We start from the raw sequence: 19149 nt of genomic DNA, 5'->3' as shown, positions 1-19149 counted from the left end.
GTGATTTACAATGTGGAAACGGAATGGGACGGGTCTCCTTTCTGCTCTGATTGAAGGCTGTTTGCTGCATGACCAGACTGCTGTCAGACTGACTACCTGTAAGTCCTTTGACTGTGGGAAGGTCAGCTCTCTGCTCGCTGTAATTGCAGTAAGATTGGTGCTTTCACATGTTGTCATAAAAGTCTCCGTTGGCACAGAAAAATGTTGCTCCATGTGTCGTTAGTCGCTTCAAAAGAAAAAGGAGCTCATAAGTTGCTAAATATAACAAAGTTGCTCAGCAACAGTTCAAAGGGAAGGGTGTGAGGAGTGTATACACAAACTTGATTGACCACGCTAACACCCTCCTCCTGGCTCTGATTGGTTGTTTCTTGGTGTGTTTCTGCAGATGGCAGCAGAACCACAGCTAGAGCGCAGAGGGGCTCAATTTTTGTGTCTCATATTATATTGTCACGACATGGACAGTTTAAAACAGTATATGAAAACCATATTGTTTATAATAAAGTGACATACTGCAGTTTGAATTTCAGATGGAGCAGATTTGGTCAAAATGACTGAATGGTTATGAACATTTGAATCTATTCCAACCACGAGATCGTTCTGACCCAAGGACTTCAACGTTTTATTATTTTCAGGATCTTTGTGAGTCCAAGTATACATCTAAATTAACAAAAGGAGGAGTCTATCAGTGGAAATAATATTTTTTTAAATGGCTCAGCAATAGTTCAAAACAAATCTGACAGTATATCTGCAGGAATCACCTGAAGAGGGCTGACCTGACAGATTCGCAAAACCTTTTTGCGAGGTAAAGAGAGTAAATCAACGTATGGAATGCTGACAGACTCCTAACGAAGAACAATAGTAAAAATCAATTGAAAAATGCTTCAATGAGGAATTAATACACACTATTGTAATCATGTTGTTGCCTCTTCATTTTGGACCTTCTAACCAAGCTGCCGACTTTTCAGTAATTTGCTACATTTGAGAAAGATTTTGAAATTTTCAATCATGGTCACATTTCAACAACCTGGCATTTTAACAGGTACTTTAGATTATAATAATAATTGTTCAACCCCACAGTGTTTTTTGTTGTTGTTTTTTTTAATTAAGATGTAATGTCAAAGAATGTTATGTTTTTAATAATAGAAAAAAAACTTAACATAATATACATTTTATTCTTTTAAATTAGTCATTTATATATATATATATATATATATATATATATATATATATATATATATATATATATTAAAAACAGTTGTTTGGCTGAACTCGGTGTTGTAGGTGTTAATTTACGTTTGAGTTTTATTTTTAAATATTTCGCTTTTCTTTTTCCTCAGTATTTTTTAGAGTGTGGTGCATCAAGGGCGCCTCATGCAGCATGAACACGTTGTGGCTTTAAATATTGTCTATACAATAATGCATCTGCTCAGCCATTTGTAGCATTACCACATATATCCATTCTCCTATATTAAGTATATACAATATACAAGACATGTACACGTAAAAGGCCTAAATGGGCAATGAAATGTTGAGGAGGCCTGATACAAAATCCCATTTTCTCGACAAAGGCATTGAGGTGATCGAAGCCACATCTGCTGTACATGTGAGGTCTGGCCGGGTTCTGTGTTATAAGTGGTCCCCAGGCTTTATGATGGGCACTTGAGGTTCCTCCCCACTACACTCTTCCTTTCCGACCCAGTGGATGCCGTGGCCGTTTTCCTTGGGTGAGAGGTGTGGCGAATGCTGGCGCTCCAGTGTGGAGAACGTGGTGAACTGAACTCTCTTTCTCTTGCTGGTGGGCGAGTGAAGGGATTCGCTTTGTATGGGTTTGGTCCGATGGGAGCTGGCACAGCTGAGGGGAGACTCTGTTACGGAGGCCAGGCAACTGGGCCTCCTGGAGAGAGAGGCAGTCTTGTCGGGCCCAATGTCAATCACAGTGGTCGCCGTGTGCGAGTCTTGCTGCACTGGACTGCACGGCACAGTCATCACCAGCTCGGCGTCTGTGCCGAGCCAGACCCAGTCATGCCTGTGCCCTGTGGGCTCCTGGCCATGAGATGGAGGCTTCTTATGCCTGAACTTCACAACATACGAGATGCAGTTCACGAGGAACACCAAGATGGCCAGGCAAAACACACCCAGCAAGGCGTACATGCCGATCTCCAAGTCTGTGAGAGGCCTGTTGGCCAAAGCTTCTTCACCGCTTTCTACCTCCGGCATTTTGGGTCTGGGGATCTCCACCTTGGTGGGGAAGTCGTTGTAGTTGACCAGATTCCCAGGGGCTTTCACAGTGCTAGTAAAACTAACACTGCTCATGTCTTCCACTATCATATTGTCTGAGCTGAATACTTTGCTGCCTTCTCTGGGGCTGCTCATGAGGCTGACATTCACTACGCTGGTTGGACTGCCGGTGTTTTCTGGTCCTTTCGTCTTGCCCACCCCTCCGAGACTGCCGCTAGTCATAGTTCTCACAGTAGATCTGATTGTGGTCGGGATCTTCTGAATAGCACTCTCCTCTTTGTTTGAATTTGGGATACTTGAAGGAAGAAACTGTGATGGCCTCCGCTGCTTTCTCTCGACATCCGTCTCTTCCCCGTCGTTGCCATAGTCATTGCTGCCGTCTTTGTTGCCAACAGAGCTCCGGTCTACGCTGCGGGTTGCTCCACCAGGCCGCCGAGTGTTGGCCTGAAACTTGACCTTAAGGCTGCCATTGCCCACAGACACGGTACTTTTGCGTTTAGACTTTTGGCAGGATTCGCAGATGGACATCTCTACTCTAACCAGGACTCCTTCGCCCTCACCCTCTGCCACTACAAGAGGAGGTCTGCCCTGCACTGACACCACGCCCTGATCAAGAGATGTCACGGTCAGTCGGTAGTTGGTTGGATCATAAATGTCAAGAGGCGTCTGGTTGCCATCACTAAACTGGACCCACGAACTGACCAAAGCTTCCTAAAGAAAAAACAAAAAAGGCAGAAAAATAGCAGAAATTATGACTTCCTATAAGATTTTGGTTTCCTCAGAAACATTAAAAATAAATTATAGAAGAGTACCTGCTTCGGGCTTTGTAGAACCTCTTGTGTGGTTGTTGTAGCCAAGATGGCCCTGCTACTTCCTGAGCTGCGTTGTAACGTCATAGAGAGTCCAGAAACCACTTGAACACCCAACTCTGTGATGCTCACTTTGTCATCCACAACTTTGACTGTCGTCTTTGCCAAGACAACATCCGACAGTGGAGAAAACACCTGTCACACAGCAATGTCGGACGAGAATAAATAAATAAATAAATAAATAAATAAATAAATAAATAAATAAATAAATAAATAAATAAATAAATAAATAAATAAATAAATAAATAAATAAAATAAATAAAAGGTGACTTATATTAGAATCCAACTTCAATCAGGACTTAATAAATGCTGATTGTGCAGTTTGTCACTTGCTAATTTCTAAAAGCATAACAATCAGTGGTTCAGCCTGTTACCTGGATGTTTGTGGTCCCAAAGTCTCGTCCTGACAGCACCCTTCCTTCCTGAAGTCTTGCGACTCTTGGGTCCTCGACCTTCATGAAGTATCGAACCAGCCTTGTAATATCCACCTGCCAGTCAGAGCCCAGGAAATAGGCAGTAGGGTCCCGCGGGTCTTCCTGCTCAGCCACAAAATGGGTTAGAACCCGCACAAGCGCGTGTTGAAGCTGGAGCATGCAGCCTTTCCCTTTCCGTTCAGTCTCCTCACTGTTCCAGCCAGACCTGGGATAGAAGCACACAAACAAACATGAAGTTCACACCTGTTACGTAGGAAACGTCAACCTTCAATCATCTAACCCTGCTTCTTTGCTTGATTGGATTATTCCAAATTACGGAATCATGTCCTTTAAATTCTTGGAAAGATGTTTAAATTACCTAAATCAAGTGTTTAAAAAACAACATGTAGAAACTACATAGTGGGATTTCGTACAACGTAATACTCTCACCTTTTTGAGGTCAGGATTGGAACTCTCCAGCTTTTGATCTGACTCAGTTCTGTGTCTGACAACTCAATCTGCAGAGGAAGCTGAGGCATCCACACGTTTAGTTCGAGCTGAGCACTCAGGTAGCTGTAGGTGAAGTTTACTACCATCTTCACCTTGCCTTTCGTCTCCTTGCCATTCACAAAGACGTAGTCGCATCTGTCTGACACCTGGACGGAGGATGAGACAATAGCGGAGGGAGCAATTCATCAGATCACACATATCAATTTGATCACCTGTCTAACGCCATGAATTTGTATTCGCACTGGTACGTAGACAATCTCTATCCAGCGCAGAGCAAATTTGTTGTCCATGAAGGAGATGTTTGTCATCTAACCAATGACAAAAAATAATTAAATATTCCCATAAAAGTCACTGTTTTAACAAATAGGTTGTTCCTACAACAACAAATGGGCTTGCAGCAGTTTTGCTCTGCATGCTGCCACCGTAACGTCAGCTGGCTGTAATAAAGCACCGTGATGATCACCAGTCCGCAGCGTTAGGAAGAGGCAGCATTGCAGTTTTATGTTAATTCAAATATCTTGCGGTGTGGTGCTGACATCAGTTGCTCGAACCACCATGTGCATTCATTGCATCTTAATTTCAAAGGTGACCTTTGCGAGTTTTTTTAGGTGTCCACGGAGCTCACGGAGGTTTTGTGACATTTATCAGGAGTTTCTCCTTGATCTCGTTAACAGTTTCTCTTCTGCTGTCAACTAATTAGATACATGGTTCTCACACTGTGGTGCTGATGTCATATATGTTACATGAGCTGCCGGTATTAGTACTTTGAAGAATTTTTATGTTGGGGTATAATTTGCAAAGTATATATGAATAAATTAACCTTTGGGCACTCATGAAACAAACTACCCTTTAAATTAATTCACAGCAAAAACGGGCGTGCCTGAACGAAAAAAAAGTCTTTAAACTTTTCTTTTTTTGTTTCTCTCTTGACTTGATGAAAGCAGCTAAAGGTTTAATAACTTCCAGAATTTTCACTATGTGAATTTTAGCTTAATTTTCTGTTTTGATTTTCTTTTTTATATATATAAAAAACAGTTAAATGGTTTCTTTTTATAAAATAAACTTATGGGACTTGGACTTCTGTAATGACATTAATAGAGAAAATTACAAGAAGTTGAATCTGAAGGAACACATTTTTCTTTTTTCAAAATCACAACTCTTTGTTAAAATGACATGCTGATGTTTCCAGATGCACGTTTCTCTGCTTAGAGGCCACCAAACTTAAATATTTGGTTTCATGGAAGCCGGTTGGGCATTTTTGGCATCCAAAGAGAGTCTGGACCTAAAGAACATTAATTCATTCAAACCAAAACCTACCACTGTGAAAGGAGAATAATTCACCTTTTGTGTTGGGGTATATATTTAAGAGGGGGTTTTAGTGACATGTGCGAAAAAGAAAATGCTCAAGAGTTCCTTCAAAAATCCACAACGCAAGATGTGAGTTAATAAAAATGAAGAAAAATAAATAAACATGGAATATATACTGTATGTGTAACATGCCACTAATAACCTTCTGTGATTATCTACTGACAGTTGAACATACAAAAGAGACAAAAAATGTGATTCTTCACTTGAGGACATATCCTCTTGCACAGCAGGTCCCGTCCGTTAAAGGAAAGTTGAGAGTGTTCATCTTTATAGATTTCATGAAATAGTCATTGATTCAAAAGAGAGTTTTAAAGCAAACTCTGAAGCTGTGCACAGAAAATGGCTCCACTGACCCTCAGGTTTGAGAGGGATTTCTCATTTCCATATCAATGTAGCCAAACAGCTTCTATCATGCTCTTACTGCACTGTAAAAAAAGAAAAACACACGCACACACACACACACACAAAAAACATCTCTAATTTATGGTAAAATACCAGCAGCTGTGGTTGCCAGAATTTTACCGTACAGGTACAGAATTTTACATAAATTAAAACTTTTATTTTTTTTTACAGGGTGGATTAGTTTTGTGCTTTTCCTTGATGGAATAATTTGGATATCAGTAAACTAGTTTGATCGGTGAACCACATGATCCATGTGCCATCCCTGCATGCCAAACACATCTGCTTCTGTACCAACCAATGTTCAGGTTCCAAAATGTGATACTTGCTAACTAATAAACTTGGTGAAAAGATAACTTTTTGCTTTCAACTCAAGCTGATAATGCATTTTCAAACACTAAATCAATAGATCAAAAACTACAGGTAGTAAAAGATTTGACTTTCTATTTCAGATCTACAGCTCTCAAACAATGTATATCACACATCTGCCCACTGCTAAATAAACCATCAATTATCGATCAGATAGTTTACATTAGCACTAACTACAATATTATCTAATCACACTCTAGTATTTATTATCTACACTGAAGAAAATTCACTGGATGCTTAAAAGGTGAAAGTGGCACCTTGATCGACGTTCTGATCGATTCAGGAAATAATTATGTGACTATTTGGGTCCACTTATTGAGAGAGCATTGTGATGTCATTCCCAGATAGTCACTTAAATAATTCTTGAACACTGAAATGAGACAGTGACATAACAGAAGTAAAGTAGCCTGTCGTGACGCAGCAGAACACTGTACATTTCACACCCTTGATACCAATTGTTCAATAAAACAGGATCCATGGAAAGACAAACCTTAGCATTCATTTACAGAGCTAGTACTTGTGATACAAAATGTTGAATATAATAGACAAAAACTGAATAAGACTTTAATTGAAACATCATTAGAACTCAGTTGGTGAAACCTTGTAGTTAAGATCAGGTGAACCGCGTCTGTTTCATGAAGAACCGAAGGAAAAATACAAAGATTCGTGTGAGGAAGATGGAGCCGTGTTTTTCTCAAAGGGCCGGCTGAACGTGAGTCATTTCAGGGTTGAGTTGTGCTTTAATCATAAGCCCATGATAACATGACCTCATCACTGTCCACTCTCCTTTTTTCCAACTGAGACGCAATTACATATTTTCTTATATGATCCATACATCAAATTTCAAGAAACATTGCTCAAGCCTGTAAATAGTTTCACTGACTAGAATTAGAGTGTGACCTTCAAGACCTTGTTTGTTCAAATATGTTTTTAATACACCAGTATATAAGGAATGCTGTGTTGTTTGCTGGCCTCCCAGTTATTTTAAACACAATTTGATTGGTCCAAAAATATCTTCCTGTTTTTAGATATTCATCTGAAATAGGATTTTTGACATTCATCGCCAAGCAGAGCAATAAATGGAAACGTCTGCTTTGCTTCACTGGCACAGCTATGTTTGTAATTTTCTTTCCCAATTAATACATATTCTATGAGAAATATGACTACATACTGCAAAAGGTGAGGTACTGATTATTTGAGTGGCGATTTGATTAACATGTAGTAATCTCCAAAAAAAAAAAAAGTCCACTGAAGACTCACCAGTTTTCAGTGAGATATTTAATTATGATACGTCCAACTGGAAAATATCTTTACATATATTCAGCCTTTGCATCTCTCCTGCACGATGGGAAATCCCAGCCAACACAGCAGATTACACTTTCTGTCACTTTCATCTTGTGATGTGAGCTGTCCATTATAGATAAATCCGTCTCCATCTATCACTGGTATATTTGATACCCGTTAGGCACAGCAGAGGAGGAGAGGGATATCTGTGTCAAGCTGTTAGACTAAGAAGATTAAAGTGAATGTTTGTGACCGGAGCAGCCATTAGGTCAGCAGACACGCAAGGAGCCACAGTGAGCTCAGTATGAAGGAAAAGACGGGTATGTTACAGGGTTGAAAGGGGCTGTTTCATTCACCATCACGTTTTTTATATTCATTCATGATTCCACTTTCTTAACACCTTTATCCACTCAATGCGTGTTTATCCCGTTCTGTCGACCTCAGCATTCTGTGTTTGAACCAAATGAAATTCTCTTATAAAGCAAGAGCATTTCATGATGGCTGAAACCCCTCATGCTCCACCAAATTAAAATGTACCAGAGGTAAGGGTCTAACGCATTTGTTCATCCAGGTAAATGCTGTTGCCTTAGGTCTCATAACTAATGATGAGATGAAGAATAGTTTGTCGCTTTTGTAGGAGATTACGTGCAGTAAGATTCATGTTTTTAGCTATCTCAGAAAGTCCGGACGACGATTTCATGTATGGTAAAAAGGGAGCAAAATGAAATAAAATGATACGTCATTGTACCGTGAATACATACATATTCAATTAAGTCTTTTTTTCTTTCTATTTAATAATATATTTAATATGTCGTTAAGCTATTGCAATGCAAACTTATAAATAGCCAACAAAAGAAGTTTGGTCTGCTTGTGTGTGGAAACTTTCGGTTTCAACCGAATAAAGATTGAATTCAATAATAGATGGACTGTACCTTGAGAACATCTTCGTCAGAGGAGCTGCAGTCTGTGTAGTCGGACACATCAGTGACCAATCCATCTTCTTCCACAGCCACCGTCCTCACGGGCATCACTACTTTCTTTCCAGTCAGCACGGCGGTGTTCAGGATCTCCGTGTCCTGCAGGGAATGTAAAGATCAAGCAATGTCATCAGAACAGCAAATATAACATCTCAATGTTTCCATGTTTAAAAATATGTATGATTCAGACACTGAATGCTTTTTTTTTTTTTACAACTCCTGTCCAGGAGAAAGGCTAAAGGCAGCGGTGGTGATGGCTAGCTCACTGACGTCGAAGTGCTGAAGTCATAAAAAGGCCATTATCCCTGTGGGAAGTCAAGGATGGAGCAGAGCTGAGGGGAGGAGAGGAGAGGTAATGACCAGGTCAACACAGAGTTGACAGGGCGACGAGAGATGAAGCCTGATTTCTCTGCTCAAGCATGTCCGTCCAAAGGAAGCTGTAACATTTCAAGCCTGGTCAAACACTAGTAGAAATGGACTGGAAATGAGCTGTGGTGTTTAGTCTGAAGTGTTGCTGCCCTTCACCAGAGAATGGGACGTAACCAGTCATGAACTGAATGCGATGACCTGATCTGTATTTCCTTTTAAAAAAAAAAAATAATAATAATTCATCTTTGAAGCAGGGGAAATATTATTGATTTACTGATAACTTCAACTGATAACTGCAGCATGTTCATTCTTAGCTTGAAACGTATCTGTGTATAAGTATATGTACTAACATTTACTTCTAAAAATACATTGAGTAGATAAAGAGGAGACATTTGGTCAAATGTTCCTGAAATCAGTGGTAAATGAAATGGCCTTGAAATCCAGGCCTCCTATTCAAGATGAAGCAATCTAGTTCTGCAGTCCTGTCCTGTTCCTTACAGACCTATTTACTCTGTTTAACTTGGCCTTCAGCAAAACCCTCATATACGCCAGGAATAGAACTTAAATAATAGAATAATATTTGTAGGAAGTGCTACGAGAGCGGCTAGCCTCTTTAAATTATCTATTAAATCAACATTAAGGACACAGTTTTATGTGCTTTTTATGTATGAAAATGAGGATTTGCATCCCTGGACTCCAGAACTTGTTTAAATGAGACTGAAGTATGCACCCCTTTTCTCACCCCCATCTCTGCGCTAAAGGGTCTGTCAGAAAAAGTTTTACCATCGCTTTTTTTTTTTTTCTTTTGAAGACTGGAACAGAAGCTGATGTTTCTTTGAGCCAAATAGAAAATCTCATGTTTGGCCCTCAGCCTGTGGTCAGACTCTGCTCAACAAGTAAGATGAACTGTGTCATTCGCAAATCAGGATACTGTAGCATCTGAACTAAAGCAAAGAAAATATATCTTCTCCGTATTTTTATGAATTACTCTAAAACTCATGTTATTGCCCTCAAACTGTTTGTTTGGTACAATCTTCATGACCCAGGTGACAAATAACCAAGATTCAATATTGCTATTCAAACAGCTGTAATGTTTAGTGACAGGGGATTACACCATGGATTAATTATAGAGGTAGTGTAGCATGATAAAGAGGCCTGAGGCACCGAAGTAGCAGCATATGAAGCAGCTGTTAAGGATCAGAGAATGACCACATATTGCACGGCAGAACAGAGCGGAACAACACAGAAGAGAGGCATCAGCTAGCTGACAGTCAGCGACGCAAGGTCACAGTCTGCTGAAAATAGAAGCCATTTCCTAAACAAAAACCCAAGCACAGTCAGACTTATGTAAATATGCATGCCAGACAGGAACGGATCACAGCAAAGTGCATTTCATGATATTTTTATGCGCCGATGCTCAAACGCAGTCGAAGCGTTGGCGGTTAGCGGAGGGGCTGCTGTCTGTAACGTTGGCGCCGGCGCTCGTAATGATCAGGGGTGACACGGAAGCTGTCATCTCACTCACCATCACAAGAGGAGCGAGGCCAACAAAGTCTCTCTGAGTTGTGTAAATCCTCATGGCTCCTTCGGTCTTGGCGACGGTTTTGGGCGCAGATGGCAGCTCCAGCTTCCATACGATCACCTGGCTGTCAACGGGACTGCTCAGTTCCTCAACCTCAAAGTCCATCTGAAGCACCTCCAGCAGACTGCTTTCAAGTCTGGATGAGGACAAAAAAAAAAGTTGGGAAGAGCCTATAAATGCAATGTTTAAACGGACATACGGCACAAATATAAAAAAATAAATAAAAAGAATACAGACACATTCTTTTAAAATTCAAGATTTAATTAGTGATGTTACATGACATAAAACTTTGCATGAACTCCTTCCCGGATTCCAAGATTTGGTAGCTCCCTATAAGGAAAAAGAACCATCTTTGGATTCATAAAGTTTCAACTTTATGTAAGGTCTAAAAATGACTTTAAGTTTACTTTATCATCCAGGAGTTTCAAAATCAAATAAGATAAATTAGGCATTTGTGTAGAACTAGTCGAGGTTATTCCACAAATGGACTCCAGGGTCATATATAAGCAGATCTCTGGACACATTGATAGTTTTTTAAAAGTAAGAGCAATAGATTTGTCCACAGACAAAGTGATCGTTGCCAGACAGAGAAATACATCTCAGAAAATCAAACTATGCATTCCAGTAAGCCTCGTTTGTCAGATGAAGAGATTAAAAGAATAACAACCTGTATGGTGTGTTCATAAAGTGTATACAGACCTTCACTTTTTCCACGTTTTATAGTACAGCCTTATTACAAATTGTATTCAATTAATCAAATGGGTTTTTTTTATTAGTCAGACGTCACATTCTAGACTAAGAAATTAACTACACCGTTTCATTAGCTGTAATCATTTTAATTAACAGAACGAAAGGTTTGAAACCATCACTCCATGTGTAATTAATATATATATGTAATGTGTTGCACTTTGTCAACTGAGTCAGTGAAATCAACAAACTTTTCAATAATATTCCAATTTATTAAGATGCACCAAAGATGTCTTAGACAGACAGGACAATAAATATTTCACCAGAGAAAGTGTCAAATCTCTCAACCAAGATTATAAATCAAGAGTTGGTCAAGAGTGACAACTCTTGACCAAAAACTTGACAGAGTGATAGATCTCTTGATTGACAAAGCAACAGGTATATTGTAGACAGAGTGAAAGGTGTCTTTGCAGAAAGATCAATCGTTCAACCTTAAAAGATCTTTTTACAGACAAGGTGTCAGATCTCTCAGCAAGCAAGATTTATCAGAACAAAAGATCTCTTGACTGACACACTGATGACTCTTGACAGACGGTTGTTCAATGGATCGCTCAAGAGCGACATTGATCTTTTGACTTAAAACAATCAATCTTTTAACAGACAAAGTGATGAATCTCTTGACTGACCAAGCAGTAGGTCTCTCACCAGACAGTCACTGGATCACTTGACCAACAGAGTGACCGATTTCTTGACTGACAGAGCAATAGATTACTTGACAGAGTAACACATCTCTCAAACTATAACAGGCAGACTGATAGATCTCTCAAATTAAACTGCAACAAATCTTTCAACCAACGGATGTCTCAAGTAACAGAGTGATAGATCTCCTGACCAATGAAGCAGTGGATCTCCTGACCAATAGATTATTCTGTCTGACAGAGTAACAAAGTCAGAGAGAGATCTCTTAACCAACAAAGCAATAGATCCCTCTCCTGACAGAGTGAGGGAGCTCTTGGCTGACAGGGATTGATAGCTAAACCATCCGAGTGCTGGAGTGCTCACCCCAAATCTTTTGACAGACGGTAACTGATATCTCACCAGACAGAGGAATAGATCCCTGGACAGGCAGAGCTACAGATTTCTTTGTGTAGCAAGTTATAGATCTCCGGACAGACAAAATGATAGATCTCATGACTGACAAAGGATCAGATCTCTCGACTGGCAGACATCATTATCAAAAGAAAGAGAAATGGATGCCTCTGCTAACACTCCAATAGATCTTTTGACAGATTGATCTCTCAAGCAACACAGGAATAGCTCCCTCATCAGACGTAGTTACAGATCTTTCAACAGAAAAAGCGATCGGTTTCTCAACAGACAGAGGGAGGGAACTCTTGACTCCCAATGAGGTAAATCTCCAAACGGCTGGTGTGACAGACTGTATCACAGAAAAATGGATCTCTTGCCAGATAGATCAACAGATCTCCTGACCAACACAAAGTGAGATCTCTCCACTGCCAGGGCTACCGCCTCTTCACAAGCAGGCGTTTGTATGGATCTCTCATTAATGGAGTGATTGACCTCTTCACAGACAGGGGAGCAGATCCCTTGCACAATAAGCAAGCAATCGCTACACAAAGAGCGAGAGACTATTCAACTGCTAAACTGACAGCAGGCGTGATATCAAACATTTTGTAAAAAGCGAGAAGTTGGATTTCAAATATAAAAAGGTTTCTTAAGCTGAAAATATATTTGAGTCCATCCATACCTAGTGTATTATATGTCAGTCCATCTTTTATAGGTAAGCATAATGCAATCTTCATGCAATGTCATGCAAAAAAAAATATAAAAAAATGCTTTTTTTGTATTCTCACAATTACAATAAGGGGTTTAAAGAATCTCATACTGTTTTTAGCGTAAATCTGTTGATTGTAGAAAATTCAGTTTCTGTATAATCGCTTCAAGTATTTTAGATTTTAAATTAGAGATGTCTCAAAATTCAATCAAAAGGGTTGAAAGGGGGTGCTACAGCTTAATGCGAAATAGCAGTTTGGGAATCAGATGCAAAAAATTTTAAACTCCACATGAAAGTAAAAAGTAAGCAATAAAAAAACTTCAGGGTGGAGCTCTCCCAACATAACACTTTGTGTGTTAAACTATGTTGGTCATATGAAGAACAGCCATTGTACAATACTGGAGGTTAAGACATTTACTGGACTATTTCAGACTGTGAGATGGCATGTGTTGTAAATGTCAATGCAGTTTTAATTTTTTAACCATTCTGAAATACTTTAGCATCTTTTATTGAGATTATTGTGCTATTGATGTATCAAATTTTACCAAGCTTGGGAAAAAAAAGTAATTATCAACCCTGTTTCATTGTCCGTTAGAAAAAATTTTCATTTTGGTTTTTGAAAGTCCGTCCCTAAATCTAACATACTTTATTTTTCAAATAATTGTGTACTCTTCAAAAGACCAGTTTGTGTTTCAACCAGACTTCAAGCAATATCCGGCAACAAATTCTTAGTGACATGTTATGAATTTCGCCCCATGAAAGAACACATTTCTATGTGTGATCTGAGGAACTGAGACAAGACATGGCCTGGCCTATTTTTCAGCACTGAGGAGGATTCTGCAACTTGAGGGTTTTTTAGAGAATCCTTTGCAGATATCATTTCACTGGAAGTGTCTGCAAGTGTTACGTATGAATGGGATATGAGGTGTTCTAAGGACAGTGGCATTCTGCATAGTTGGCAAAAGGCATTGGCCTCTGTAAGTTATAGTGGCCTTTTCCTGATGCCAGCTGGAGCAGGGTGCTCTGCTACTTTGCATTTCTTTTTTTTTTTCTGCCATGTTCCCCCGGTTTGTAGTTTAGCTTTTATTCCTTGGCGTGTCATTGAACAACAGAGAAGATTTATTGGTTGGGCAAAACAAAATAAGCATGCACATAACATCATGGACTTTATCAGACTCTCCACAGTGTGCACAAGTTATAAATCAGTGTCATAGTTGTGCAGACTCACTAAGCTCCTTTTTTTTTTTACTGTATAACTGGGGGCTGCATCACAGCCGCGCTGTGCTGCTGGCTCGACAGCGATGTGGAATTACAAATTATATACATGAATCCTTTATTATTAAATTCCAACCTAAAAAACAAAGCATGCTAAAGGATTTTCCTTATTAAGGGCAAAAGAAAGATTTAGTGTAATTTAATCATTGTAACATATTGCTCAGAGACCTGAGATTAAAAGATAGTAATCGCATTCTGGTCAAGTATTACAAGAAGATATGCTTGGCTCACATCAGCAGGCAGAGCACATCCCCTTAAGTCTGCATTAGCACAGATATCCATATGATAGGCAGTGTTGCCATGCTACACGCCCCTGTCATAGTTTGTAAGCTCGCAGAGGAATGATCAACAACCTCATCGGCTATGTTTTTATTGCTCGCAATCTGCCTGCAAGTTTATTAAGATCCAAGCCAAGCTCCTTCAATGGAGCATGGAGGGGGAAAAAAAACTGCCCCAGTGCACTGATACAGCAAATACTGTTTGAGCCGACAAAGGCTAGCAAGGCATAAAGTCGCAGAAATCCCAAAAGAGTTGCGACAGCAGACACCCCTCAGCAGGAGTCCTGCGTACTTTGTCGCATTTTTTACAGAGGATTAGCCATAATGGCGAAAGAAATATGTTCACCAACATACAATGTTGTTGTAAACAGTGTCATAATCCACAACAAGTGGGGAAAACAACATAACGAGGTCAAACCAACGTCCAGAGGCTTAACTGTTTAAACCAAACAAAGTTGTCAGTTATAAAAAAAAAAAAAACAGAGCTCAGTTAAGCAAACAATAATGATTTAGACCAATATTCAAGTGTATACATTTGCTTGATTACCAATGAATTACCTCCCTCCTCCTCTTGTTATTGCTTGGCCCTTCATTGAGCTCCTTGCAAAACTTGGCTGCACACACTTTACGCTGTTCCTACCCTGGAAGCCATTCAAGCGAGCCTTAGTCATAAAATCTTTTCTTGGAGCCACTCTAAAGGCAGACATAATCTTACTGTTTGAATTTAATCTCAAAGCAACCACTTTGGGGTTCACTTGCAGGCTTGGAAAGCAACACAGATTTATGCGGTACACAACAACGTGGCTAGGCAGCTGGATGGATGGCAGGTTTGTTATATAGATGATGGCATGACAAGTAGTCTTATATTAGTTTATTGATTCCTAAATGACAGTAAATATCTCGAGTGCGGCTTCATGAAGAGGTCCGAAATGTGTGTGATCCCTGGTTTATGAATGATATTTACTGTCAAATCCTTCAGCAGCTCAGCATGTTTGATGTTCTTTGCTGCAGCCACATTTGAGTCATAGAAAAAAAAAAGATGTCTTTTTTAGACTGGATCAAAACCCTTGCAATCCAGTTTTAGGTGGCCTTTGTGCCGCGTTTTACTTTGTTGTCCAACATTAATGAAACAATCAGCTTTCAATGACCTACTTTATGTTTTCATCTGTAAAACCCTTCCACGGTTACACACCACGTTCAAGCAGCCAACTAGGTTGACTTTTTATCTGCTGAGACCAGCCGCGCGTGACCTGATGGCTCATAACAGGAAGTAATAACTATACGTCACAAAAGGTCAAAGGGGAATCTGACACCTGAAATTCCCCTTGCTGAATCCTTAGGCTGTTTAGTAAAAATGTTTGTCCAGTGATCTCAATTCTCTAATTCTCTCTGTTACAGAGGCTCATAAACATTGACTTTGACAAACGTTATTGTAATGTATAATAAAAAAAATTCTACTTGATCTTGTTGACTGTATGTATATTGAGTAAGAGAGACATTGCATAAAGTAAAAAGCTGATCGGATTCTGTCAGGCAATCTGCATGGCGTCTACTTTTCATGTCATGTGAAACATTTAATCTCCAACTTAAATGTGAAGCTTGGTGTCCACTGCAGAAACAAATCATGTTTCCTCCTCAGAACCTGGAAGATTTTGATCCCAGCTGCGTTTCTGCCTGTGCTTGAGTGTGGCAAAAATTGTATATGAGGCTTTCAGCCAGCAGTCTCCAGTCCTTGACTCCAGTATATCACTATGCTTTGAGATTTATCACTGGTTGTAGTCGCCTCACCCACAACTGTTAGAGCTGGCAAGTCTTCCCTGAATATTGGGTGATATACGCACTGGATGACTCTGGTGTACAAGGCCCTTTTTGGCCTGCTTCCTATTTATTTATGCACTTTTCTTCGGAGAACAGGCATCAGTTGTGCCTTATGCTTAAAGTTCATTCTATGCTCTTTGTGTGAGGACAGAAGAGGAGAAGAAAGCTTTTAGCGCCCTCTGTTTTGCAAGCTGAGCTAAAACTGTCCAAACTTGTTTCATCAAACACTTTCGCCAAAATTTTTTCAAAAACCGACAACGGAAATCCTGTCAACAGTGCCCGTGTTTCAAATCTTAAACTCCCACTGCCTTTACATTTTAAATTATTACTGTCACAGCTACTGTACTTTATTGTCAAATTGTTCATGCTTGATATATTTTTAATGACTTTTATTGCTGCGTGCTCGTCTCAGCCACTACGACCAGTGCTGATGCCTTTCTTGGCCAGGACACTCGGGTGAAAAAAGTCTTGATCTCAATGGGTTTTTATCTGGTTAAATAAAAGTTTAATTAAAAAAACAAAACTTTATTGTGTTTTGTTGCGACATGTCAATAAAAGTGATGTAGGATTGTGAAGATGAAAAAGATTTTAAATTTGTGTTCTAGTATTCAAGCTCTCAGCTATACACAGAATTTTCTGTGTAACATAAGCCAAAGTTATTTGCAGGAAGTTTGGCTATTTGGAGATTTTTTTACAAAGAGCATATCTAAAATAGTCAAAAGAAAATGCCGCTTTGGAAGTTGAAATACCCAATGTCACTTGACACACTGTTGGCTGGTGTTTCTTTATTTTCACAGATTCAGCTGCGGAGAAGGTGTGTTTCTAAAGATGTTTCTAAAGCAAATTCGGGAGCAACATTTATTTTCCTTTGTGCTGATTGGCTGCAGCCTCTAGAGTAAAGACAAGGACTGTAAATATTAGATTTTGTGGAAGTGTTAAGATGGTTTCCACTGTGCTTGCTAACAATCAAATGAACATTAAAGTTCATTTGATGTTTGAACTACTTTTAATGTTTGAACATTGAAAACATCAAATGGTCCATTTGATGTTTGAACTATTAAAAAGGACAGCTATAATTATTTTCAGATCGGGTCTGAAATATTTGCAGTTTTTAGCTACTTGCAGACGGCGGTGGTGAGTACCATCTTTTGATGCAATTCCTACCTGCATCTTCACATCAAAAGAAACCCCATTACAATAAAGTAATGGGTAAAAACAAGAACTTAGTCAGATTGGAGTTTATTCTTTCAAGTGAAACAATCAGCTTTCAATGTAACTATATGTCCAACCCCCCTGACATATAGTTACATATATGTCTGGACTCTGACTGGGCGTATCTAGTATGTTAAATGCCGACTATACCTTTGCTGTAAACCATTGACTTGTAGCTCTGGTTGCATTTAGTGGCTAAAACATGTTGAACACCTCCACCTCAGGCCTCTACAGTTTTGAGGAGTTTTTTTTTTCTTCTTCTTCTTGGACTGACCTGTATTTACCTCCACTCATTTTCTGACAAGCTTCCCTGTTCCTGCTGAAGGAAAGCAGCCTCACACCATGATGATGAAATCACTGCTTTTTCACTGTAAGGATGGTGAGTTAGAAGTGATGTGCAGTATCACTATCTAAGATTTTCTGAGCTTGTTAATATTGTTTTATAGCCTAACAGTTCTCCAAACTTCTCCGTAACGGAATCTGTGTCGTCGGCAGAGATGTCACAGATACAGAAAAAATATTATTATTTTATAGTTATGTGCAACTTTTTGTTGCTCTAGCACAAAATAATCCTAATAAAATGCATCATTTGTGAATGCAAAGGGACAAAATGTCACAGGGCGTCGGTACTTTGAAGGCACTGTACTGTTAAGAAGTCATCTAGTTAACCTATAACTTACCTGTGTTAAATTTAGGTGAACAGTGTAAAGCTGCTGACTTAGAAAGGACATCCCTGATAAAGAGAGGGAGTAGCCCTGTTTAATGAGATTAGGTACTCAGAAACCCTGAGAGCCGACTTTGATCCAACTGACCTGCAGATGTTGTTGTAAATAGTTTTAATGTCGCATCGATGCAGCTCACCACACTCCTCAGATTCTTGAAAGTCTTGGGCGGAAGAAAAATAAAATAAAAACAAACAAAAAAAAGGCAAATTTGCCGCATTTTAGGACTTGGTGACCCCACGCAGCTGGTAAATGTTTTGAAATAAACACAAGAACAGAGTGGAAGCGGGTAATAAAGATGAGCAGGTAATGCCCATTTAGGACGGGTTTTACAGGAGAACCTGCAGCCAGAGTCCTTCTGGGACCCGGTGCAGACAGCGGATACCAAACTGACGTTAGACTTGTTCAGTAGGGACGGTTTAGGTTTATTCCCAAAAAATAAAACTGTTTCACTTCGCAGAACACGAAACACGACGCAGGATATATTTTCTCTGCAGAAGAAACGATGACTCCTTAATAACTAAAATACAACATTTTGAGGGCGAGTAGTTATGATGAGATATAAAAATTTGCAGGTACAAAAACCAGGCACGCATAAAATGTTCTGACCAAGTCATAAGAGCCGTGTTGACTTTTCATCGACTCACCTTTTCCCGGGGATGGGGGCCTTTCTCTGACAAATCACAGCAATGGCTCCATCTGCTCCCATATCCAGCGTGATGTCCCACAGTAAGGAGTTGCTGGGTGTTGCTGTTCGAAAGGTCACACCTTTCTTTACTGATGCTCTGCAGAAAGCCACAAATGAAAAGGTCAAGAATGTGGCCAATGGAAAATGTCTGTATATGTATGTGATATTTCACATCTTGTTTTCCAGGCCTCTCAAGTGTGCACCGCACAAAACAACAGAGTTTTATTTTCAACAAAAGGAGAGCGTTTTTTTGTGTGTGTGTGTGTGTGTGTGCGTGTGTGTGTGTGTGGGTGTGT

The 19149-nt window shown here is 39.6% G+C and overlaps 1 protein-coding gene across 2 annotated transcripts in view; it reads right to left on the bottom strand.

Moving 5' to 3' along the window:
* Positions 1-1230: 1230 nt before the first annotated feature.
* LOC103469653 (transmembrane protein 132D) overlaps positions 1231-19149 on the bottom strand; it is a 40831-nt gene continuing 22912 nt past the window's right edge. Inside the window, exons 3-10 of one of the 2 annotated variants that reach the window (XM_017306460.2) lie at positions 18813-18950; positions 10322-10514; positions 8383-8526; positions 4123-4176; positions 3971-4050; positions 3482-3746; positions 3051-3242; positions 1231-2949 (exon numbers count right to left, since the gene is read on the bottom strand). In XM_017306460.2, the coding sequence (XP_017161949.1) occupies positions 1627-2949; positions 3051-3242; positions 3482-3746; positions 3971-4050; positions 4123-4176; positions 8383-8526; positions 10322-10514; positions 18813-18950 (2389 nt within the window). In that variant the 3' untranslated portion in view covers positions 1231-1626. Of the gene's footprint in view, positions 2950-3050; positions 3243-3481; positions 3747-3970; positions 4177-8382; positions 8527-10321; positions 10515-18812; positions 18951-19149 lie in introns of both variants that reach the window. The other variant, XM_008417451.3, reaches the window with a different exon arrangement.

Source organism: Poecilia reticulata, chromosome 9, assembly GCF_904066995.2.
Source record: "Poecilia reticulata chromosome 9, P_reticulata-male-v2, whole genome shotgun sequence".
NCBI lineage: Eukaryota > Metazoa > Chordata > Actinopteri > Cyprinodontiformes > Poeciliidae > Poecilia > Poecilia reticulata.
This window is presented reverse-complemented; position numbering and strand designations above follow the sequence as displayed.